Source organism: Oncorhynchus keta, chromosome 19 (genome assembly GCF_023373465.1).
Source record: "Oncorhynchus keta strain PuntledgeMale-10-30-2019 chromosome 19, Oket_V2, whole genome shotgun sequence".
Taxonomy (NCBI): Eukaryota; Metazoa; Chordata; class Actinopteri; order Salmoniformes; family Salmonidae; genus Oncorhynchus; species Oncorhynchus keta.
Genome location: NC_068439.1, coordinates 18235321 through 18259850, shown reverse-complemented (window position 1 = coordinate 18259850; position 24530 = coordinate 18235321). Strand labels below are relative to the sequence as shown.

The 24530-nt window shown below is 41.3% G+C and overlaps 2 protein-coding genes across 7 annotated transcripts; both read left to right on the top strand.

Moving 5' to 3' along the window:
* Positions 1-339: 339 nt before the first annotated feature.
* On the top strand, positions 340-7723 carry LOC118370976 (cation channel sperm-associated auxiliary subunit TMEM249-like). 4 transcript variants are annotated; one of them, XM_052469934.1, is made up of 5 exons: positions 340-1162; positions 4766-4889; positions 5371-5563; positions 5749-5834; positions 6106-7723. In XM_052469934.1, the coding sequence occupies exons 3-5, from the start codon at positions 5407-5409 to the stop codon at positions 6250-6252; spliced, it is 390 nt and encodes a 129-aa protein (XP_052325894.1). In that variant the 5' UTR covers positions 340-1162; positions 4766-4889; positions 5371-5406; the 3' UTR covers positions 6253-7723. The 4 variants fall into 4 exon arrangements, with proteins under 4 accessions (XP_052325894.1, XP_052325893.1, XP_052325896.1 ...); XM_052469933.1 differs by having other exon boundaries at positions 5031-5563; XM_052469935.1 differs by lacking the exon at positions 340-1162 and adding an exon at positions 4563-4663 and having other exon boundaries at positions 5031-5563.
* Positions 7724-9029: 1306 nt separating this feature from the next.
* On the top strand, positions 9030-21699 carry LOC118370977 (regulation of nuclear pre-mRNA domain-containing protein 1A-like). Of its 3 annotated transcripts, none has more exons than XM_035756254.2 (7): positions 9030-9418; positions 11765-11894; positions 12004-12110; positions 12378-12472; positions 12836-12962; positions 15678-15853; positions 16479-16591. In XM_035756254.2, exons 1-7 carry the CDS (start codon positions 9268-9270, stop codon positions 16575-16577), a joined length of 885 nt encoding a protein of 294 aa, XP_035612147.1. In that variant the 5' UTR covers positions 9030-9267; the 3' UTR covers positions 16578-16591. The 3 variants fall into 3 exon arrangements, with proteins under 3 accessions (XP_035612147.1, XP_035612149.1, XP_035612146.1); XM_035756256.2 differs by having other exon boundaries at positions 9031-9418; positions 16492-16591; XM_035756253.2 differs by lacking the exon at positions 16479-16591 and adding an exon at positions 18309-21699 and having other exon boundaries at positions 9037-9418.
* The last annotated feature ends 2831 nt before the right edge of the window (positions 21700-24530 follow it).

The window sequence follows — 24530 nt, the reverse complement described above, 5'->3', positions numbered from 1 at the left end:
CCAATTTCGTGGCATCCAATTGTTAGAAGCTACTATCTTGTCTCGGTTACGACAGAGCCTGGGTGCAAACCCAGAGTCTCTGGTGCCACAGCTGGCGCTGCAGTACAGCCCCCTTAACCACTGCGCCATCCGGGAGGCCCGTGTAAGGGATATTTGACCAATAAGCAGAGTGATGGAGTGCTGCATCAGATGACCTGGCCTCCACAATCACCCGACTTCAACCCATTTGAGATGGTTTGGGATGAGTTGGACCGCAGAGTGGAGGAAAAGCAGCCAACAAGTGCTCAGCATATGTGGAAACTCCTTCAAGACTGTTGGGAAAGCATTCCAGGTGAAGCTGGTTGAGAGAATGCCAAGAGTGCAAAGCTGTCATCAAGGCAAAGGGTGGCTACTTTGAAGAATCTAAAACATATTTGGATTTGTTTAACACTTTTTTGGTTTCTACATGATTCCATATGTGTTAATAGTTTTGATGTCTTCACTATTATTCTACTAATGTAGAAAGTGGAAAATAGTACAAATAAAGAAAAACCCTTGAATGAGTAGGTGTCCAAACTTTTGACTGGTACTGTATATACAGTGAACAAAAATATATATGTAACATGCAATAATTTCAAAGATTTTACTTAGTTACAGTTCATATAAGTAAATCAGTCAATTTAAATAAATAAATTAGGCCCTAATCTATGGATTTCACGTGACTGGGCAGGGACGCAGGCATGGGTGGGCCTGGGAGGGTATAGGCCCACACGAAGGGGAGCCAGGCCCAGCCAATCAGAATTGAGCTTTTCCCCACAAAAAGGATTTATTACAGACAGAAATACTCAGTTTCATCAGCTGTCCGGGTGGCTGGTCACAGACAGGTGAAGAAGCCGGAAGTGGAGGTCCTGAGCTGGCATGGTTACATGTGGTCTGCGGTTGTGGAAAAGGAAAATGCAATGAATATTTACTCTGAGCTGCACTTCAATAGGTTGGTGGTAGATGGAAGGCCGTGTTGCCCAGCAGAATCCTTTGTCCTTTGAAGAGTGGTGGTGAACGGGAAATGTTCTAGTGTTATCGTTGTGTGGTGGACGGGATGCTCCATCTGTCCCCTCCTAGCCAACGTTTACAGGGGCTGTTGCAAACTCAACGGCTAGGAGGTATCTGTCACGTTCTGCCCATCGTACGTATGTGTTTTCCTTGTTTTAGTGTTGGTCAGCATGTGAGCTGGGTGGGCATTCTATGTTGTGTGTCTGGTTTGTCTATTTCTATGTTTGGCCTGATATGGTTCTCAATCAGAGGCAGGTGTTAGTCATTGTCTCTGATTGGGAACCATATTTTGGTAGCCTGTTTTGTGTTGGGTTTTGTGGGTGATTGTTCCTGTCTCTGTGTTTTGTTTTTGGTTTTGTAGTGTTCATGTTTATCTGTTTTTATTAAACATGAGTCAATATAACCACGCTGCGTTTTGGTCCTCCTCTACTTCACCACAGGAAAACCCTGACAGTATCACTTCTGTAGTGAATAAGAGTTCAAAGTTCATACCATTCGCAACCAAATCTCACGCTGAGGTTGGCTTTGTTCTGTAGTTATTATCTGAACCCTTCTGACATCGGACCGTCATCCTAATGTAGCCGGAACAGGAGGTTATCTTTTCGTCAAGAGCTTTTATATAGTGGAGGGAGAAGGGTGTGTTTCATAGTTTATAGCCCATGTCTCTTCACAGGGGCGGGCCACTGATTGAGCAGAGGCCTAACTTATGAAAATCCAAATATCTCATTTGGAAGCTAAAATTACATTGAATCTTTTCACCAATAATTCTATATTTAAACATTTGAATTGCACAACAATTCCATGAGAAACGGATAACTATAATGTGTAGTCTTTCCCAGATATAGTTTAGGTCGTCCTGTTATCAGTCATAATGTCTCAGATGACAACCGAACTGACATCATATTCATTAAGTACCAACGCATATTTTCAACTGGTTCTATTACCGAAATATGGTTCCTTTCCCTCCACTTGTTTGATGTTCCCAGACTCTCTGTTTAACAAAGGCTATTCAAGAGTCTCTCTGTAGAGTCAAGAGAGAGGGAAGGGAGAAAGGTATTTATGGGGGGGGTCATAAACCTTACCCACAGGCCAATGTCATGACACTAGTTACCACAGTCCAAAAGTCATTATCCCCACTTATTTCTACAATTTAAACTTAACCACACTGCCTAACCTTAAATGAAAACCAAAAAGCACATTTTGGTGTATGTTAATTTTTTCAATATAGCAATTTTGACTTTGTGGCTGTGCTATCTAATGGAAACCGCTCCTTGTTTTGGATAATTTACATGAAATGCTAAATGAGCCATTGGATGTTGCTGAGTCACTGCTTGCCACATTTGAACCGAGTCACCACAAGGTAAAATGTTGTTCTCTAAGGAGGTCAAATGGAGTCATCCTCAGTTATCTGTTGTCCAGATTTATGTTTTATGGCTAATGATGCAGCATGCATACATTGTTATCTCCCTTCAGGTTTTGGTCTGTTGTCAAATCAAATCCAAGTGGTGCATCCAGAACAGCTGGTGCTCTCGTGCAAGTGTTGCTTGCCTCGAAGCGAGCATAAAAGGCATTTAGCTCGTCTGTTAGGCTCGCATCACTGGGCAGCTTGCGTCTGGGTTTCCTTTTGGAGTCCATAATAGTTTTCAAGCCCTGTCACATCTGATGAGCGTCAGAGCCGGTGTAGCAGAGAGCCGGTGTAGCAGAGAGCCGGTGTAGCAGAGAGCCGGTGTAGCAGAGAGCCGGTGTAGCAGAGAGCCGGTGTAGCAGAGAGCCGGTGTAGCAGAGAGCCGGTGTAGCCGGTGTAAACCAGCCCGTGTTTGATGGTTTATCTGAGGGCATAGCGGGATTTCTTATAAGAGTCCAGATTAGTCTCCCACTCCTTGAAAGTGGCAGCTCTAGCCTTTAGCTCAATTCGGGTGTTGCCTGTAATCCATGGCTTCTGGTTGGGATATGTAAGTACGTACAGTGACTGCGTCATCGATACACTTATTGATGAAGCCGATGACTGATGTGGTGTATTCCTCAATGCCAATGTTGTGTCCATTTAATAAATCTTCTTAGGGATAGCCCCCTTTTTTTCAATTTTCGCCTAAATGACATCTTACTGCCTGTAGCTCAAGCCCTGAAGCAAGGATATGCATATTCTTGGTACCATTTCAAAGGAAACACTTTGAAGTTTGTGTAAATGTGAATTAAATGTAGGAGAATATAAAACAATGGAATAAAATACAAAGAAAAAACAACCAGTCATTTTCTATCACCATCTTTGAAATGCAAGAGAAAGGTCACCGTTCTTGCCATCACTATGGTTGTAATTCCGATAGTGTCCACAAGATGGGCAAATCATGATGGAGACATTCACATTCATATAACCTTTTTCTGCAAGAATTATCGTCAAATCTGTATACTTGGACTTTGATTTAGCTTTCCAAGTATTAGTAGCCATATTATAAGTTCAACATTTGCAAAACAACCAGTTTTCAGAACTTTATAACTGAGTATATTTATAATTTTTGTCCAAAATGAAAAGGCATGCTGTCGTACAAGGTTAGTAGCTACATTTTACAACATATACATGGTTTCCGGATACTCCCGTAAAGCCCAGCTCATTGGCTATCCAACTAGCTCTGTTTTACCCCAATTGTTGCTTGTAGATGGTGCGTACTGGCGGCAAAGAAATCAGGCGCAGGAGAGCAAAAACTGATTTACAACGGCGCAGTTTAATAAACAAAACCACCGTAAACAGAACAATAAATAAATGGGTAAACAAAACCCGTTACACACCAGCATAACGTGCACACGCACTACAATAAACAATTCCGGACAAGGACATGAGGGGAACAGAGGGTTAAATACACAACATGTAATGATGGAAGTTAAACCAGGTGTGTGAGAAGACAAAACAAATGGAAAATGAAAGGTGGATCGGCGATGGCTGGAAGACCGGTGACGTCGACCGCCGAACGCCGCCGGAACAGGGAGAGGGACCGACTTTGGCAGAAGTCGTGACAGTGCTGTTTTGACAAAGATACAGTCATTCAGGTGTTGACCGCCCGCGTCATCGCCGTGCCATGAAGGCATTTCTCTTTGACCAAATATGGTGTCCTATAGGATATACTACATCCTTAATGATATGGTGAAGTCTTGTTACCTTCTAGGATCTCTGAGGAATGCATACAAACGTCATTTGACTCGTTGAAACAATGTTTATTGTGAGTTAACAGATTCCTTTCTTTGCAAATTGAACGAGTGAAAATACAAAATCGATTGTGCATGCTATATGGACCTTGCTATTGAGCACATTCACGTGATGCTAAAATTGGTGATCACACCACATTTAACTCCCTGAGGACAGATTTAGCAAAACTGCAACCCTGGAGAATCATTCTGAACGCTGTAAGACATTTCAGCTCACAGCTCTGGGCTATGAACACTTTCTGTTTTAGGGGAGCTCAGTAGAATAGAAATAATAGGGCTCTAGAATGTTATCAGACAACAATAATTACTTAGTTACCATGACAACCTATTGTTGTCAATTTACTGTCTTCCATCTTCCACTGTAGGAGGCAGAAGGTTTAGGGATTTGGTTACAGAACATCATGTATTTTTGACTAAAACATGCATAACAACGAGTGTGAGTATTTTGCATGATACACTCTTTACACTAAAATGACACTGTAGTGCAACTTTCAAATATTGACATTGTGTTTTCTCTCATGTAACCCTCTCCATTTAGCCTGTTAGCACCATGACTATCGGGATTTTTGGCACGTGGGACCATCAGTTCAATGCCACTGAGCAAGCACTCACAGATAAGATCAAGAACAACCCTTGCTATCCATTCACTATAGTGAAGGACGGTAAGAGATCTATCGTTGACGTCTCTCATTTCTATTTAACTGTTCTTTTATTGCTATCTCAAATTATTTTGTTTCAGTTGATTTGTTTTCAAATGGTCCTTTGGTTGGTTTTCTGGTTGATGGTGATATGATTTGTTGCAGTGTTTGTTCTTGAATACCTGCATGAAAACATCTGGAAAGGTTCACTGCTACTGATCGCTTCCACCATTGGAACTGCCTGTTACATGAACATGGAGTTTGGGGTGTGTGAGTGCTCCCATGAGGAATAGGCACACAACCTGAAATTGCCCGACATGCTATTTCTCTTTTTTTAATACGGGTTGAAAAGGGAGAATTGTAAACACATCTCACATGTTTAGTTTTCCCTTTGTGAGCAGTTATAAATCTCATACCATTAACTGTTGTCCTAGTCCTTTCTTCAGTCGTTCTCCCTTCGACTGACCTTTACCATAACCTTTAAGCTTACCTCTTCCTGGTTCAGGACCATCACAAGTATACTGGGTTCCTGGTGTTCAGCATGTGTCTCTCTCTGTGGCTGGTCTGTTCCGGGGCCTTCCGCCGGCGCCTGGTGATCGATCACAAGAAGAAGGAGTACCGCTACTACATCCACACACACCTACGCCACAGGGGCCCCTTGCACCAGATCTACATACGCATGATAGCGCAGAAAAGTGGTGAGGTCAGAGTACTGTTACTCCTTTTCTGTCAGTGGGGAATTGTGATAATTCATATCAGTCATGGGCTATTGGTGCTCAGATAATCAAAACAAAAGTGAAGAGATAGTTTGAATGGATGTCCAGTAAAAGGACTGATTTAAGTTTCAAGGCATTGCAGGCAAATGTTCATGACATAATTTCAGGACAGGTACTGCTGATGTACAAGCTGATGCTGAATGGATACAAGATTGAAGAGAGGGAACTCAGTGGCTTCTCAGAGAAATATGAGGTATCATTGCTGAATAGAATTACTATTGCCACTATGTGACGAAGCGTCTCAGAATAGGATTGCTGATCTAGGATCTGTCCATATAATCCTATTCATTATGATCTAGAAGAAAAAACTGATCCTAGATATGGGCCCTGGCCTACTTCTCATCAACCAATCATATATTTTAGTAAACATCTGACCATAATGTAGTATGTTGTCTATATCACTGCCCATTCCTTCCCTTGCTCATCCACTTATATTACAGAATATTTGTATATTTATTTCACAGCTGTTGGAGTGCCAGGGCAGGAGGATAGCGACGAAACTCAACCTCAATTACTTTGACTACCAGGACACTTCTAAACGCCACCTTGTCATCCACAGGCCCAAAATCATCCTGTCTGCTAACAATGATCGCAACAATCCACCTGTCTGAGGATGAGGAAGTTCCTCTGTGATCAATCACGTGGTGCTGTCAGTGTCCCTGCCATGTAGCCTTTACCCTATCCTTATTCCATAAACAGACCAAATTTAAATATTGTGTTTCTAACTGTAATCAAATGTCTCTGTGTCTTTTTCATGATAGTTTTCTGAAATATCTCTTGAAATCATTGATTTGGTCTTCATCCTGTAACACCAACACAGTTCTTGAGAATGTAAGAATGAAACACTAACAATGTTTTACTAGCCAGATCCCGCCTTCCTTCTAGAATGACCCAATGAAAATACAGAAATAGACATTCACATAAATTTAACAGGGCCAGTGTGTTTATCGCAGCGCAGCGGTCTAAGGCACTGCATCTCAGTGCTTGGGGCGTCACTACAGACACCCTGGTTCGAATCCAGGCTGTATCACACCTGGCCGTGATTGGAGTCCCAGCGGCGCACAATTGGCACAGCTTTGGCCGGGGTAGGCCGAATTTGTTCTAAACTGACTTTCCTAGTTAAATGAAGGTTAAATAAAAAATGTTTTAAAAAAATCAGGGTTGCCATGTTCGTGATATTCTAGCCAATTGGGCTACTTTGAAAACGATGTCGCTGGTGAAAATCTATTGATCGTAGGGGGGGCGGGTTTTTGGAATAATTCTAAATTGCACTGCGGCTGCCATGTCATTTATCTTAAAAAATATTAATACAGTATATTTCATTGTGACCTGCTGCTGCTGACTATCAGGCAGTGACTAGGCTGTTACAGGGGGAGTGGAGGGGAGGGGGAGGGCCAAAGGTGTGTGTGTGTGTGTGTGTGTGTGTGCGTTGAGAGCACTGGTTGAGATAGTGCTGCTGCAGAGGCAGCTGAGTCACCGCGACAGAGCAGCACGTCATGACAATGTTTTACCAGTTGTAGGTAGGCTATTTAGAAATGTCATTATGGAGACATTATTTATCCATAAAACATATTAACGCTTTAGAACTTACATAACAGCAACAAAGCATTGGAAAACGACTTCATCTGCATTGTTTGGGGTTTTAGGCTGGGTTCCTGTATAGCACTTTGTGACATCTGCTGATGTAAAAAAGGGCTTTATAAATGCATTTGATTGATTGAGATACATTCTAAATTGCATTCTAATGCCGACTTTTCTCACGGATAACCGTGTCAAGCTAAGGGTTTTACTCGTGCTCAGTTATAGGGTTTAAATTTGAAGTTATGGAACTCGTGCTTCTGTTATGGGGAAAAAGTCCACAATGAAAATGACATTAAATGTGGAGAATTATGGGGGACATTTGCATTTGTTGGCCATCAAGTAGGCTATTAATTGATATGGCATGGCATTGTATAGCCTGCCATTTGCTACAATAAATATGTTGAATTTACGATATCAATGGAGTCATTGCAAATCAATTTGTGCCACTTGTGCAGCCCACCTGGAGCTGGTAAACGGTTTTAATAAATTGCCTATAACTCATTTATTGTTGTAGCCTTGTGTTATTATGCCATTGTTAATGACCATATTTGGTTAATTAAATTGGAAGTCATCAATTGTGATCGTGGTCACAGCTCTATCGCAAATGTATCATTCTCCACATTTAATGCCCGTTTCATTGTGGACTTTTCCCTGAAATGAGATGTCTGCCTGACAGGGGCTATAGGCTACCTGCATCTAGTTCAGCAAACCATTGCAAAGTTGAATTGCAATTATAAACCCAGATATTAGTCAATAGCCTATGCCTATTGAAATAAAAAGACTCACAATCATGGCCGGATGTGATTAAGCCTGGATTGAACCAGTGTCACCTCTTGCCCTGAGATGCAGTACCTTAAACTGCTGCGCCACTCGGGCCCAGCAAAGACAAAGCAAGAGTGACTTCGGGACAAGTCTCTGAATGTCCTTGAGTGGCCCAGCAAAGACAAAGCAAGAGTGACTTCGGGACAAGTCTCTGAATGTCCTTGAGGGGCCCAGCCAGAGCCTGGACTTGAACCCGATCGAAAATTCCTGGAGAGACCTGAAAATAGCTGTGGAGAGAGGCTCTCCATCCAACTTGACAGAACTTGAGAGGACCTGCAGAGAAGAAAGGGAGAAACTCCCCAAATACAGGTGTGCCAAGCTTTTAGCTTCATACCCAAGAAGACTTGAGGCTGTAATCGCTGCCAAAGGTGCTTCAACAAAGTGCAGAGTAAAGGGTCTGAATTGTTATGTAAATGTGATATTTCATTTTTTTTTATTTTATAAAATGTCTAAAAACCTGTTTTTTCTTTGTCATTATGGGGTGTGTTTTTTTAAATTTATGAATGAAAAAACTTTCATACATTTTTTTAGTAAGGCTGTAACTGTAACTTTTACTGTAACTGTAAAAGTCAAGGGGTCTGAATACTTTCCGAATGCACTGTATATGGCCAATATACCACAGCTAAGGGCTATGTCTTAAGAACAACCCTTCGCTGTGGTATATTGGCCATATACCACACCTCCTCGGGCCTTATTGCTTAATCATAACTGTCAAAACAAATTAAATCAACATCCATTAATGGAAAATGATCTGGAGAGTTTAGTAAGTGTGATTTATCTTTTCTCTTGCGACATATTCTTAAACTTGCAATAATTATTATTTTAATTGTAAACCGAAGTTTGCTTCTTAACCTAGGTTGATAAAAATTACTTCGATATTGCTTTTTAATTTGCTTATAGAAAAATGGTTAAATGGACAAATGTGGCAATTCCTCTCTTGCAGCGAAATAACAATTTTGTGGGAGGTTATTCAGAGGTCATTAGTATATATACGTTTTAGCTAGACCTGGCAACCGTGGTGTATACTTTAGATACATTTTACTCTAAACAGACACAAATGACCCTGCGTCTGTCGGTAGTCACAGGGCGGTCGGTAGCTTTTGCACAACACATTGAGTGCTAGCTAGCTAGGTAGGTAGATTGCTAACCTTAGCTGTATGACCTAGCTAGCATCCAACATCTGGTAGAAAACTATTTTCTCATTATTTGACATTATCGTTGACATGTCGGCCTTTTCAGAGGCAGCTTTGGAAAAGAAACTATCGGAGCTTAGCAATTCCCAACAAAGTGTCCAGACTCTGTCACTGTGGCTTATCCATCATAGAAAACACTCGAAGACCATCGTCAACGTTTGGTTCAACGAATTGAAAAAAGGTAATGTTTGCTAGCTAAACTATATTAATCAATAATAACATTTATCTCCAAGTTTTGTTCAGTTAGCTAGGAATGAACGTAAACCGTCTATTAAGTGTAGCTAACGTTAGATAACATTTTATGTTTGTTTACTTGCAAATGTTACTGTAGTGTAGCTAGCCAGCTCTTTCACACCACATCCCAACTAACGTCAGCTACTAGTTAGCTAACAATATGCCATTAACTTTTCTCTCATTTAAATGACGTCTAGCTACTGTAGCTAGATACTTTTTTTGCTCATAGTGTAGTTATTAAAGTGTAGTTATTAATGCTTACTAACTAGCTAGTTAGCTTAACTTTAGTTGTTTAGCAAGCTAGCTCGCTCCTCTCCTACAGTGCCAGGGTGGGGTAGTCGTCGTCACACGGTGGAGGCATGTCTACATTCAAGTGTAGAGGTTAACGATCACCCTGCAAAGCAAGGTCTTTGCTTGTATGGATAACTAGACTGATGCGAGGCCCCATTCAGGCCACTCAGCTGCCACCTAGCTACGTTAGCTCACAAGTCTAATCTTTTGTAAAGTTGAAATTTAGTTGGACTGCCTAGCTAATTTGTATATCAAAGTTACGTCATTGGAGTGATTGCTCAGACAGTGAACGAGAAGGCAGTAGCTACTAGTTAGTAATTTGAGTCCTAAAACCAGGCAGTCTTGTTACAGCTAAAGAGCCCTTCGCATTGGGACCCTACTTCACTGTCAGACATTTCATAGTATGTTCAATTTAAAAGCAGGGTAAGGTAGCTAATCCACATGTGACCAAGGGTCAGCATTGCTGCCCATCATCGTTTACACATGTAGTTAGCTTGTGTGTGCTGCATGCACCTGCTCATAAAGTGCCGATCCACGAACTTCTCTGCATCGCTGCACATGAGCCATGGGCTATATCTGTGAAATAGGGTGACAGTGACATTAGTCTACCTATTTTACTCATCTAGGCCTACATTTCCTGCTTTGCCAATAAAAGTTCACAGTAAAATGAAGACCTAGAAACACATATATGACCTTCGTATCTAAGGATTTCTCACACTACACTGCCACAAGGTCTCAATGTGTGAATACCTTTGGGAAAATGTTATATCTTCCAAATTGATGTGTAGAAAGATGCAGGGTGGCTTTAATGTTTTTGTTGTTGATTGAGCTCGGGTCATTTGTAGTGTTTTGCCATGTGAAATTGGTGATCAGATCACAGATGTTGAATGTGCATAACATGTACCAGGGAATAGGACAATCTGCATTGGCATATATCTTACCTAGTAAAATCAATATACCTGGTCAAATAAAGCTTTAAAAAACCCATCTGTTGTGTATGACATTAACTTACCGCGGTACCTGTCTCTTATCTAGCCTACTGCATAAATATAAATGTATGAGGTCTGAGCTTGTGTGATAGCTAGTTGGTAGGAAGTGGTACTTTGATGCATGCTCTCGGTTTTCCTTTGGGTAAATTATATTTTCCTTTGGCCTAATGATATCCCAGTTGTCCCTCTGTATTTTGGGAGCTGCTGACTCTTCTCTGGACTGGGAATAGCATCGGATGTCATCTCATTTCTCTGCCCTGGAGGGTTCTCTGTAGCCGACTCGTGGACAGAGTTGTGGTCACATTTTCTAGATTTCTTATTTTCTGTTGTCATCGCTGCGCTTGGTGTTTGATGCTCACTAACCACAAATCACAAAAAGGGCTATCTCTGGCTTCAAGTCCTTACGAACAGCTACAAAGTCTGATTTTGTGCTGTGTACAGTCAGTGATTGTCTAAACCTCCAATTCACAGTTCAGTGTCGGTACATCAAAGCTGTGAGCCATTGCGAAGGATACATCTAGGCCCTCTTTATAGACTCTTGCGCATTAATGGAGCTGGGATTTAAATTAGAAGTGGTGTGCAGTTCCTAAAAGGTCCTCTTTTTCATAAGGGCTCCTTGTCACCATGGTGTGTGTGTGTACAGGGGGGGAGTTGTGTCACTTGGGGTTGATTTGCTCTCTCAATACATGAACCAGGGAGAAGCATGCGTTTCTTTGCTTAGCCTTGGAGAAATAAAAACCCCTCTCTCTTCGCCTAGAGACAGATTTTCCTCATACGATAGAGCTCTATAACAACACCTGTGTGTCAACTGCATTATGTGTGGGCTATGTAAATTAGGCTATATTATGCAGCGTCACACTTTTCTGCTCTTATAGTCAGCCTGTGTTTACGTGTTAAGGCCTAAGTGGGCTCTAAGTTATGCATTTGTTGACACTTGCCTGTGTTGCTAGGCTTTGTATAGTTTAACTCTGCTCTAAATCAGTTTCCCACAGTTGACTGATCTGTGTCTGCAGCCAAGGTATCCAGGAAGCTCACCTTCCTCTACCTCGCCAATGACGTCATCCAGAACAGCAAGAAGAAAGGACCTGAGTTCACCCAGGACTTTGCTCCTGTCATTGTTGATGCCTTCAAACATGTGTCCAGGTGAGGGGTGAGATGCACAATTAAATCTGTCTCCCACTGTTTTCCCTACAGTAGTAGTTGGGGCATGAGCCTGTTGATGGAAATTAGACGTGTGTATGTGTGCGTGCAGGGAAGGAGAGGACCCCTGTAAGAAACAGCTGGGCCGGGTTCTGTCCATCTGGCAGGAGAGGGCTGTGTATGAGAACAACCTGCTGGACCAGCTCTCACACGTCCTGTGTAAGTAGCCTCCTAACCAAGACACCTCCGGTTTGTCTCACCACGCTCAGTGGCTTCCTCGTCTGAAAACGGGGTGCTTTCTCCCCTGTCCCTTCCTCCATCTACTCTGATCTGAAAACATAGTATGCTTTACAGGAGGTATTGGCATTCCATAGTCATTACTTCACATACGTGAGTGTCAATAAAGGATGTGAAATAGTATCATGCCATTTTCTTTCCATCTCTCTCTGTTCCCATGATCTCTCACCCTGTATACATGTTCCACAGTGGGAGAGAAGAAGGCCAAGAAGAGGCCGTATGAGGAGATTCAACTGGACGACCAGGACTTGGCCTCCCAAAGCTCCCCCGCGGAGCCCCCACAGGTACAGGCCAACCCAACCCCTCACAGGGGGGTGTAATGGCTAGATTAATGTAACCAAACAGAGGTTATTTTTCATTGCATTTACCTCTTAGTATCCCACGTAATTTAATAGTTTTAGTAGTCACATGGCTTTGTTAAGACAAGTTGCCTTGTTAGTTCTTTGTTTTAGATGTTTGACCTACTTTCTAACTGCAATGTGGGACTATTCTCCTTTATCCCCCATCGCTGTCATTTCTTCCTTCTCCTTTCCTCTCCATTTTCCTGACCTCCCATTCCTTCACACTTTGCTCCCCCTCTCTCCTCACTCTCCCCTTCTTCTCTCCTTTTCTACCTCTCCTCTGCCTAACCCTCCCTTCCCCGTCAGACGGCAGAGTTAATCCGGGCCCTGCAGGAGCTTGAGAATGCAGCCTCTGGGGACTCAGCACTGCGACAGCGAATCTCCTCCTTGCCTGCTGAGGTGCAGGACACGTCACTGCTGCACAGGATCACAGGTAGGCCCTGGCACACACCTCTATCCCACACTCCCATTCGCTACAGTCAGCCATGCTCCAGAGAATGCTGTTGTAGGAAGGGGTGGCGTACAGGGTGCAGTTGACCCAGCTGTGTGTATAGCCTAGTTTTTGGAAGTGACTGGACCGTGTTAGTGCTGTCCTCTGGGGAAAAACAAAGACAGACACCATGCTACATATAAATACTACTTACAGTCAGTTAAACAAACCCAAAATGTTTTGTCACATACACCATATAGGTGCAGTGAAATGTGTTGTTTTACATGTAAGGCTCCCGAGTGGCGCAGTGGTCTAAGGCACTGCATCTCAGTGCTAGAGGTGTCACTACAGACCCTGGTTTGATCCCGGGCTGTATCACAAACGGCCGTGATCGGGAGTCCCATAGTGCAGCGCACAATTGGCCCAGCGTCGCCCCGGGTTAAGGGATGGTTTAGCCGGGGTAGGCCGTCAATGTAAAATAATAATTTATTCTTAACTAACTTGCCTAGTTAAATAAAAGGTTAAATATATGTTGTTAAACATACTGGGATTTATTTTAACAAACCTAACGCAATTGTAAATCTAAGTGCCGCCGGTAGCGCTATATGTTCAGGGTTGCGTCAGAAATATTTATGTTTATATGTGGTCCTTCTGTAGCTCAGTTGGTAGAGCATGGCGCTTGTAACGCCAGGGTAGTGGGTTCGATCCCCGGGACCACCCATACGTAGAATGTATGCACACATGACTGTAAGTCGCTTTGGATAAAAGCGTCTGCTAAATGGCATATTTTTTTGTATTTTTTGTATTTTTTTTATGTTATTTTCACGTACACTTGGCGTTGGAGTGAAAGGGCTGGGTTTTGATGAATAAACACGGTGTGAGTGTGTCGAGGCCTCACTGGCCAATCAGAATGTGCGCCATGGCGAAATATGTGGTTTGCTTCAAGTTGTGTATTTATGGTCTTTTATGTATTGCCTTGGAATCAACTCTAATTCCAATGTTAGTCCGTTTTATAGTTTGTTAAATGGCTTACAGAAATGAAATAACAAAATATAGACCAATCTTGGCTAAATAGTTAACATGAAGCCATTTGCAGTCCACATTGTTCTAAGTGGCTACAATAGCTGAGACACTGAAATAGGGGCTAAGCCTACTGTAAATTGCATTATGGCTGAGCATGGACATACTAAACATAGTAAAAAAACAAGATTAAATGCATTATTGATAAGGCCTACAAAGAGAACAAGTAATTATAATCAAGTTCTAAACAAAATTTCTCCCCGTGGGTATATAATATTAAAACAACGCAGACTATGGAGAGTTTAACACACATCCAAACTTTTTCACAGTGGCTGGACAAAGATCCACTATAAAGAGAAAGGGAGGATGTCCACTCACGTTATACTGCTCCTAAATAGGCCTATGTTTTATGAACATAATCGGAAACATCTTACAGATCAGATCACATTTTCACATCCCCAGAAGTTGCATGTGCACCACGGACGTTGTTACCATAAAACCAGGTGAATCATTGTAATAAGGCTGCTTGTTTTGTTTTTGATTGTAATAAAAGTTCAATCTTTTTATTTACAACAACAATGAATGAATGTAAACTCTAATGATAAAAAAGACACGCATTGCTGTTGAACCAGCCTTAGTTATAGTAGGCCTATGGGCAGGCTTGGGTTTTGAACATATTAAACAGAAAACAAGCAATTGTTGCAGGTTACAGATAACTTCTTAATACGAGGTTCACCGGTATTCACCAAGGTTCTCTTTTCATGATGGTATGGACACGTAGGGTGGGCGGGGGGCACTTCCAAAACGGGACCTGCATGACTAAAATAATGTGGGCCTGCCTACAATGCATATATAGAAAGGGAATGTCAGATCACTGTTCTACGCCTCTCAAACATTATATTTGAGTATCCTATCAGCACTGCTTGAAAATAGAAACTTGGATCATGTTTTTAAGGACACACCTCAAATATTTCCACCCCTTCCATTTGAGCGTTAAGTGAGCTGATATAAGACAGGTAAATTGCCGTACCTGGCGTTCGGGATGGAAAATGCCAGTGCGGCAGTTTTTAAATGACAAAATTGCAAACTAACTTGCGTTTTAACACTCGCTCCACCTTCACGCCAGCCGAAAATAGAGCCCATTGTACATTAGTTGGCCATACAATTAACAAATCTCTCAATCACATGATAAGTCCCACCTCAGTCAACCACAACTGATGAAGGGCTGTTAGGTTGGAGATGTAATTTACCCAACAATGCTCATTGGACCCAGACATGCACACAAGTATGTCTTAATATACTTGATTGGACCCATAACCCTAATTCTAACCTTAACCCTAACTCCTAAGGCTAAAATAGCCCTTTTACAAGGGAGGACCGGCAAAATGTGCCCACTTCTGAATTTTAGTTGGTTTGCTATTTTTGTGAGGACTTCTGGTACTCACAAGTATAGTAAAATGTGTGTGTACACACACACACACACACACACACACACACACACACACACACACACACACACACACACACACACACACACACACACACACACACACACACACACACACACACACACACACACACACACACACACACCAGTGCTTGATATCATTTGTCATCATTGAAGACACTCAAATGTTGGATGAGATGTGCCCCAATGACCCATTCAACCATTCTGTCCCCCTCCTCTTTGTGTTTCAGATAAAGAGCAGGGTGAGCGCCTGTCCAGACTGGTGGAGGAGGCATGCATGCTGCTGGCGGACTTCAGCGGCCGTTTGGCGGCGGAGATCGACGACCGGCGGCAGCTTACGCGGACGCTCACCCTGTTTCTACACAGCCAGAGGGACGGCCTGGCGCAGAACGAGCAGAAACTAGAAGTAAATAATCACCTTTCTTTTTTCACTACACACCCTTTTCTATCATTCTCCATCTTCATTGTGTCTGTTTGTCTCGCATGTTGTTTCATTCACTCTTTTTGTGTTTCTGTTTTTGTAGCATGTATTTTCCTCTTGTAGCCCTGTATCATTTCACCCTTTCCAATGGTATGTTTTGCATCTCACCAATGGAATTGAACAAAGAATGCTCAAAATAGTGCTTGGCAAAAAGCAACTCTTCTGAAGAATATTAATATTCTGTGCCCTGCCAAAGAAAACATCCATGGGGCAAAATAGTTGTTCAGTTTAAACTCATTTGGCCTTTCCTAAACTTGACATAGACATGCTTAACTGGACCTTTCATGCAAATCCCACATTGTCAATGGGAGATTTGCACCATGGTTTGAGTTACATGTTTACCTCAAGATAGGATTCAAGTCATTATGCCTCTCTCCACTTATCAGTGGTGTCTTCCTCCCCCATGGTTAGTTCAGGCCCTGAAGGCTTTAGCAAAGATGACATCTCACCCAATTGCTTGCAAAACGACAACACACTATTTCCGTTGGTTTCTAATACACTGTGGAGAACAATTGACTGTTTTGTAATTGCTGAATGCTTAACTGTCCAGCCTTTACCCACAGGAACTGAGCAAGATCACGTCTCCTGGTCTCTGTATCTGCAGTGTATCTGCAATTCAACAAATCTCTCTTGTAATAAAGAAAAATAAATGAGAAATTAAAACTGAATCTGTGAGTGCTGTTATTTGATGCTACTTGTGTTTGTACTGGTGGGGGTTGCATTGCATTACTCCAGTCCAATTTGATTGACTTTACTTTTGAGTGTCATTATATTAAATACATATTTAGCATAAAAACAATCAAACTTCACCTGCTATGTTATTACATAAGACATACTTTTTTTAGATAACTAAAACACATTTTTAAAACCCAGCTTTGGTAGTCATTCATGAACAGATACGTTACATTGCAAATAGTCAGTGAGGTCATGACTTCAACAAAATAACACAAAAACTACAGCAGAAAAATGTACTTGAATGCTATTAAAATGTGTACTCTTTAACAGTAGCCTCAAATGTACAATATGAGTCAAATGTCTTATGCCTCTTAAACATTTGGAAACTCAATGCACACAACGCACACAGACAGGCCCATGTGACATTTGTCCATTTATTTGAAATTAAGTGCATTCACAGATGGCTAGAGTGTTATAAACTGAATCTAAAGTTCAAAATAATATTCTTACTCATACTGGGGTACTTAAAATGCCATTGAAGGTATTTTCAGCAAGTGTAAATTATATTCATAGTTTGATCTTTTTTTTACTGGTCTTGCAAATATAATTTTGGTTTCTTCTCAATTTGAATTGTCAAGCCCCTGAACCAGGGGTGGGCAACTCTGGTCTTGGCGGGCTGCAGTATGGGAAGTATTTTGATCCTGCTCAGCACTAACACACCAAATCATCCCTTGTAATAATAAAAGTAGTCCATATTAATTTGGACCACAATGAGTTTAATCAGGTGTGTTCGCCTGGCTGGAATAAAAAGCGGAACTCTGCAGCTCCCCAGGACTAGAGTTGTCCACCACCAGTTCTGAACACATGCCTTCGAGTGATGGGTCTTTTGGCTTTGACTATTTTCTGGCTCACCTTGTACTCTGGGTTCAGGGTGTTTTTACTCCCCCACATTGAGGCTATGGGTTAACGACATGACGGGGTCAATGCTAGCGAAGGGGAGTCTGACACTTCAATTGCTAAGGGGTTGTTTGTCAAACTGGGTCTTGGTTACAGGCCTTAGCATATCCTTGACTTGCCTATAAGGTTGCATTTCTCCCATACTGTACTATTGATTTGGCTTTAATGCTTATTTGAATATTTAGATTAGTCACACTGCTCTAAAAATAGGAGATAAGGAAACGCCTCTGTTTTTCTCTGTAGTAAATAAATGAATGGATCGAACACTACTATTTCTGTGACTTGAAATGTAATGAAAGGATTTCAGAGCTCACACCTTTAAAGACGGAATGTTTATAGTAAAGGTCCTTCAGAAATATTTACCTTGCCATCCCTCTGTGAGAGGTTGATGTAGGATGATGATGATTTTTAGTAAAAAAATAAACAAAATACTAACACACACTAATAATATAAGACCACCTACAACTCACCTTTTCATTCAAAATTTTATATTTTAGCCACTTATAAAAGTAAATAGGGGTTCACAATGAAACGGAAATGATTGAATGTCAGTTTACTCTGATGTGTCCAAGTTTCTTTGTAAATCCTCCCTTTCCGAACCATTGTGCTACAAGGTTCACAATGAGCTACAAGGTTTACATTGAACTCCAAAATGATGTCTAACAATTGAACAGCATATCCAACTCCAATTCTAATGTTGTACAAAAAAATGTCACATTATTCCTCACATCTATTCTTGTTGTTTCAGGAGTACAAGCGCAAGCTGGCGCGGGTTACCCAGGTACGGAAGGATCTGCGTTCTCATCTCAGCAACCTACCAGACCTCTCTGTGCTCCCCATTGTGACCGGTGGACATTTGCACCTGCCCTCGTCTGGCGTCGAGCTTTATGACCCCACAGCCTGACAGCTCACCTGTGTTTCCCATCTCTGACCGACCATCCACCCTCTGATTGACACATCTCTCGCCCTATCATTTAACTTGTGGACATCACTTCACTTCGTGGACATCAGAGTCACTTAGTAACCTTTGACTGACGTATCTCCCAACCTATCATTGGCCATATGCATCTTGCCATTGTGCTACTGTTTGACTGCTCTCTCATCCAATCTTTCCACATGTAGTCCTATTTATCAAATTTCTCTCTTACCCATCATCATGTAACCCTCCCTTTGTAACAGTATATCTCCCTCCTATTCGCCAAGGATCCCTCGTATTCTCTTCACAATAGATCACTCTTATTGGTACAGTATTCGGAAAGTATTCAGACCACTTCACATTCTAAAATTGATAAAATTGTTTTTTACCCTCATCAATCTACATACAATAGCCCATAATGACAAAGCAAATACAGGTTTTTAGAAATGTTTGCAAATTTATTAGAAATAAATAAATTAACAAATAAATTGAAATATGACATTTACATAAGTATTCAGACCCTTTACTCAGTACTTGGTTGAAGAACCTTTGCCGATTACAGCCTTGAGACTTTTTGGTATGATGCTACGAGCTTGGCACACCTGTATTTGAGGAGTTTCTCCCATTCTTCTCTGCAGATCCTCTCAAGCTCTGTCAGGTTGGATGGGGAGCATTGCTACACAGCTATTTTCAGGTCTCTCCAGAGATTTTACATCTGGTTCAAGTCCGGGCTCTGGCTGGGCCACTCAAGGACATTCAGAGACTTGTCCCAAAGCCACTCTTGCGTTGTCTTGGCTGTGTGCTTAGGGTCATTGTTCTGTTGGAAGGTGAACCTTCGCCCCAAGTCTGAAGTCCTGAGTACACTGGAGCAAGTTTTCATCAAGGATCTCTCTCGTTCATCTTTCCCTTGATCCTGACATCCCCACAGCATGATGCTGCCACCACCATGCTTCACCGTTGGGATGGCGCCAGGTTTCCTCCAGACGTGACGGTTGGCATTCAGGCCAAAGAGTTCAATCTTGCTTTCATCAGACCAGAGAATCTGGTTTCTCATGGTCTGAGAGTCCTTTAGGTGCCTTTTGACAAACTCCAAGCGGGCTGTAACGTGCCTTTTACTGAGGGGTGGCTTCCATCTGGCCACTCTCCATAAAGACCTGATTGGTGGAGCGCTGCAAAGATGGTTGTCCTCCTGGAAGGTTCTCCCATTTCCACAGAGGAACTTTGCAGCTCTGTCAGAGTGACCATAGGATTCATGGTCACCTCCCTGACCAGGGCCCTTCTCCCCCGATTGCTCAGTTTGGCCGGGTGGCCAGCTCTATGAAGAGTCTTGGTGGTTCCAACCTCCTATTCAAGAATTATGGAGGCCACTGTGTTCTTGGGGACCTTGAATGCTTCATAAATGTTTGGTTCCCTTCCCCAGATCTGTGCCTCGACACAATCATGTCTCGGAGCTCTATGGACAATTCCTTCAATCTCATGGCTTGGTTTTTGCTCTGACATGCACTGTGGGACCTTATATAGACAGTTGTGTGCCTTTCCAAATCATGTCCAATCAATTGAATTTACCACAGGTGGACTCCAAGTTGTAGAATCATCTCAAGGATGATCAATGGAAACAGGATGCACCTGAGTTCAATTTGGAGTCTCATAGCAAAGGGTCTGATTACTTATGTAAATAAGTTTTATATATATTTATATATAAATACATTTGCAAAAATGTAGAAAAACCTGTTCGCTTTGTCATTGTAGGGTATTATGTGTAGATTGCTGAGGGAAAAAATTATTAATACATTTTAAAATAAGGCTGTAACGTAACAAAATGTGGGGGAAAAAATCTATGGGTCTATAGAGGAGCTATAGGAAGACAGGCTCATTGTAATGGCTGGAATGGAATAATTGGAACGGAGTCAAACGTGGTTTTCATATGTTTGATGCTGTTCCATTTATTCCATTCCAGCCATTAAAATTAGCCCATCCTCCTATAGCTCTTCCCACCAGCCTCCTCTGTTCCCATGATATCCCTCTTCTGTTTCCCCTATCCGCCTAACCCCAAACTCCTCAAAATGGCCGGAAAGATATTGTTGTGATATTATTTTTGTATTTATAGTGAATTTAGAATTTAGCACCGGAAATGGTATATTGCAGTAGTCCCAATGCATACATCCCCTCAGTTTGGTATCATTATAAATCAGCTGCAGTATTTTGATAACGAACAATTATCATCTTTCTGCGTTCTTTTATAAGTGCTCTAAGCCGTATTCCCATTATGTGGACACAGCTCACTAGGTTTTAGATCTTGTTCTCTGGGGCTTCACTAATAGCAGGGACTGTTACTGTTCAAGTTCTATATAAATGGCCTTAATAATAATTAAGCCTGTTCAGAAAAGTTATTTTGTCCAGATTTAATTGTGAAATCAGGTTGAAAAGGAAATGGACAAGTTGGAAAATGTAAAAGTAACACGTTTGAATATGTTTGACTTTTTTTGAGAAAGCTCTTAGGGAAACAAAAACATTCATTGTAAACATTGTTCTTAAAGCAGTAACCAATTTCTTTCTTTGTTTTAGCACATAGACAAAGTTGCATATAAATCCTAGGAACTAATTGGTTTTTATCTGTCAGTCTTGTATCGTCAATATGGACTGGCCAAGACACAATCTTTAAAAAAATGGTTCTGGATACAACCAAAAAGGGTACTATGCTTGCTCCCAATATGGCACCCCTTAATGTTCTATATAGAACTGAAATTGGTTCCCTATATGGAACCCATTTTGGTTCAGTGAAGAACCCCATATATATATGGGGTGCCATATACAGCATGAAGCAAGAAATAGAACCCTTTTCGGTTCTATCCAGAACCTTTTTTTTCTAAGTGCATGGTAGTCATTCCAAAAAAAATGCCTGGGTCTCATTGCAGATGCATCTCTATAGAAGTTAGATGTCTCCGTAATAGTTGAAGCCTTTCCCATATTGGAACAAGCAAGTGGAGACATCAGTGTTGTATGCTCTTTTACCGTATTCCCTACTGCCCCCTGGTTATAACCTCTACTGAAGGTTCTTCAGCCGCCTGTGACAGCTATGCTCTTTGAAGAACTTGAAGGGGCACACTTTGCTAAACTACTCCGTATAACTTATGTCAATGATTTGTAAGTCTTCATTGAAACACAAATTGTTGTAATGTGTTGTTCTCAGAACCCAATAAACAGCCAAACATAGGAGAATTTATCAAGATTTATTGTTATTTTGTCTGCATCAATCCAGCATTATTTATTTTTTGGGGTGATTATTATTTGTAGTTTTAAAATGTGTATGTGGTACACATTAACAAAATATACTTATAGTGACAAATAATGCCCTCTAGAAATACTGTGCTTTTGACTCTGTACTGGTACTCCCTGTATAAAACCATGGTATTTTTACTCATTGTTATTCACCATGTATTTATTCCTCGTGTCACTATTTCTGTTTTATATTTAACTCTCTATTGTTGGAAAAGGACCTCTAAACATTTTACAGTTAGTCGAGACCAGTTGTTTTACGAAGCATGTGACAAATACAATTTGATTTCAATGTCAAAGCAATATGACCACCAGTTCAGCAGGTGGTGGTATATAGCATTTGGAACAGAAACATGGGGAGGAAGTTGGTCAATCAGTATAAACAGGAAGTATTTTTATCCTAGCCCAAGAGTAGCTTAGCGTTACCTGATTTAATCGACGGCTTGATTTTTTGGGTCGATTGACATTTCTTTAGTTGAGCAGTAGCAAATGGACACAAGACACCCGTACGATTCACGCATGTCTCAGAGGACTAATCCATTGCTGAGGCCACGTATCCCCATTACTCTACGACGTGCTACTGAAATTGTATATGGTTGTGCAACATTAATAATAAAAAATATTATTTTATAACAAATGCGCTTTCTCCTGCGTTGGATAGCGGTCGTATCTGCGGTTCTGAAACATAATCTTCAGAGCGCCGTTGAACTGGCGTCTTTTCCTGGACCATGTTGCTATGTGCATAATAGCAAAGCTACCCAGCATATTGGTGTTGAGAACAATGCGGTGCAGGCAGCAGAGGAGTAAGAAGAGAAAATCCCTTGCCCTAATCATCTAAGAAAATAGAGGAGAGAGGAAACCCCAACTTAATTAGGTCTATAATCAATAGCATAACTGTTAAATGTGCCTGGCTTTATAAATCATCCATAAATATATATGTTTGAGGGTTTGTGTAATAGCCTACTGATTATGTAAGCTTCAAGCCTCACTCAACTGCAACATGTCGGATAAAACTATTTCGGCTGTTTTTTATCTTTAGAAAAATATATCGTCACAACATACTCTGGTATTACTTATAATATATTCAGTGTTGTTTACACTGTTCCAAATGGTCAGTAATATTGTAATATAACAGCACCTGTTAGTCACACATAATAGGCTACACACACAGCTCTTGCTCCTACACCTCCTTTTCTTGATATTCTTATAATTATTATGATTATAATCATCATTATAATAATAAGTAATGTCATTATCATTAGTAGGCTTAGTATAGCAGCCTTGTATAACAGCCTTCGAGCTGTAGGCCTAAAAGTGCATCTTTTTTAGCTGTCTTACTTCCCGTTCCTTACTTAGGCCTATATTTCAAGAAAGCCTATAGGCTACTGCATCAATCAATAACTCGTTAATGTCATTCATACTTTGAAATGCAATCAAGCATTTTAGGTTTTAAAATGACATAACAAGGGGAGCCTTAAATAATTAGCCTATACAATAAATAAACTGCAACATGTTGGCAATTCCATTCACGAATGCATGCAACTGTTTTAGTCTTTACATTAATAAAGGCTTTACCTTTTTTTCGTTAGAATAGACTCTCCGGTACACTTATATTTCATTTAGTGTCGTTTACACCGTTCTGTTTAAATATTATAATCTGACAACACATGTTTGGTACACATCATATGCAGGCAGCGCTTGCTCATATAGCCTCGTTTTTCTTGATCTCCAGTAGCTTCCACAACTAAGTCAAATTTCTTCCACACATTGGATTTCCCCTTTCTATCCTGAGCAACCGGTAAACATTCTTCTGTTTCAAGTTTCTTTTTCCCGTCCTCCACATCGTTTATGCTGCCATGTGTTATGGTGTTGGAGTTTATTATAACCAATGTATTGACCTGATTGTGATATGCTACAGGCCATGCCCCATTGGTCACATACATACGATGCATACATGTGTCACGCAAAGAGAGCAAGGTTTGAGGGAATAGGGAATGTTTTTCCTAAACAAATTTGGGATTTTGGTTACACATCTTTTCAGAGACAAAAGAAGTAAGAAATACCTGTAATTTCATTTCAACTTCATCACCACGGGCAGCGCGATAAATATTGCTGCTGTGCTATGGTCCCTGGTCGCTGCAGCAGGGAAGAGTGAGAGACACCTTGCGCCAGTCACACAGGCACTCAATGTAATTTTTTTAACACAGCGCGGCAAGTCCGAGCCCGGCCCAAACCAATTACTGTCGGGCTGGTCCTGCCCCTCAAGGTCAACGGCATCATGAACTTTACCAAGTAGCAGGACATTTTAGCCCAAAATATTAATGCCTTTTGTCACAAGTGGATCTTGCAAGTGGACACTTTGCCGCAAGTGGATTTCCAGCAAGACAATAACCCCAAGCACAAAAAAATTCACAAAGAAATGGATAATTGACCACAAAATCAGGAAATATTATGTATGGAGGAATGGTCTAAAATACCTCCCAATGTGTTCTTCAATCTCTAAAACATTTCATAAAAAGGAATATTGAAAACAGAGGTGCCAATAATTTTGACCCATACCTTTTTCATAATTTAAAATGTATTTAAATAGACCTTCGTACATCAGCTGATATCTCAAAGTGCTGGACAGAAACCCAGCCTAAAACCCCAAACAGCAAGCAATGCAGGTGTAGAAGCACAGTGGCTAGGAAAAACTCCCTAGAAAGGCCAAAACCTAGGAAGAAACCTCGAGAGGAACCAGGCTATGTGGGGTGGCCAGTCCTCTTCTGGCTGTGCCGG

Bases quoted from the DNA above. Each gene is read 5' to 3' on its own strand.
- LOC118370976 (XM_052469934.1), top strand. From the start codon at position 5,407: ATGTGTCTCTCTCTGTGGCTGGTCTGTTCCGGGGCCTTCCGCCGGCGC. The intron at 5,564-5,748 runs GTGAGGTCAGAG...ACATAATTTCAG, and splicing joins CATGATAGCGCAGAAAAGTG to GACAGGTACTGCTGATGTAC. The intron at 5,835-6,105 runs GTATCATTGCTG...TTTATTTCACAG, and splicing joins GCTTCTCAGAGAAATATGAG to CTGTTGGAGTGCCAGGGCAG.
- LOC118370977 (XM_035756253.2), top strand. From the start codon at position 9,268: ATGTCGGCCTTTTCAGAGGCAGCTTTGGAAAAGAAACTATCGGAGCTT. The intron at 9,419-11,764 runs GTAATGTTTGCT...CTGTGTCTGCAG, and splicing joins GTTCAACGAATTGAAAAAAG to CCAAGGTATCCAGGAAGCTC. The intron at 12,963-15,677 runs GTAGGCCCTGGC...TTTGTGTTTCAG, and splicing joins ACTGCTGCACAGGATCACAG to ATAAAGAGCAGGGTGAGCGC.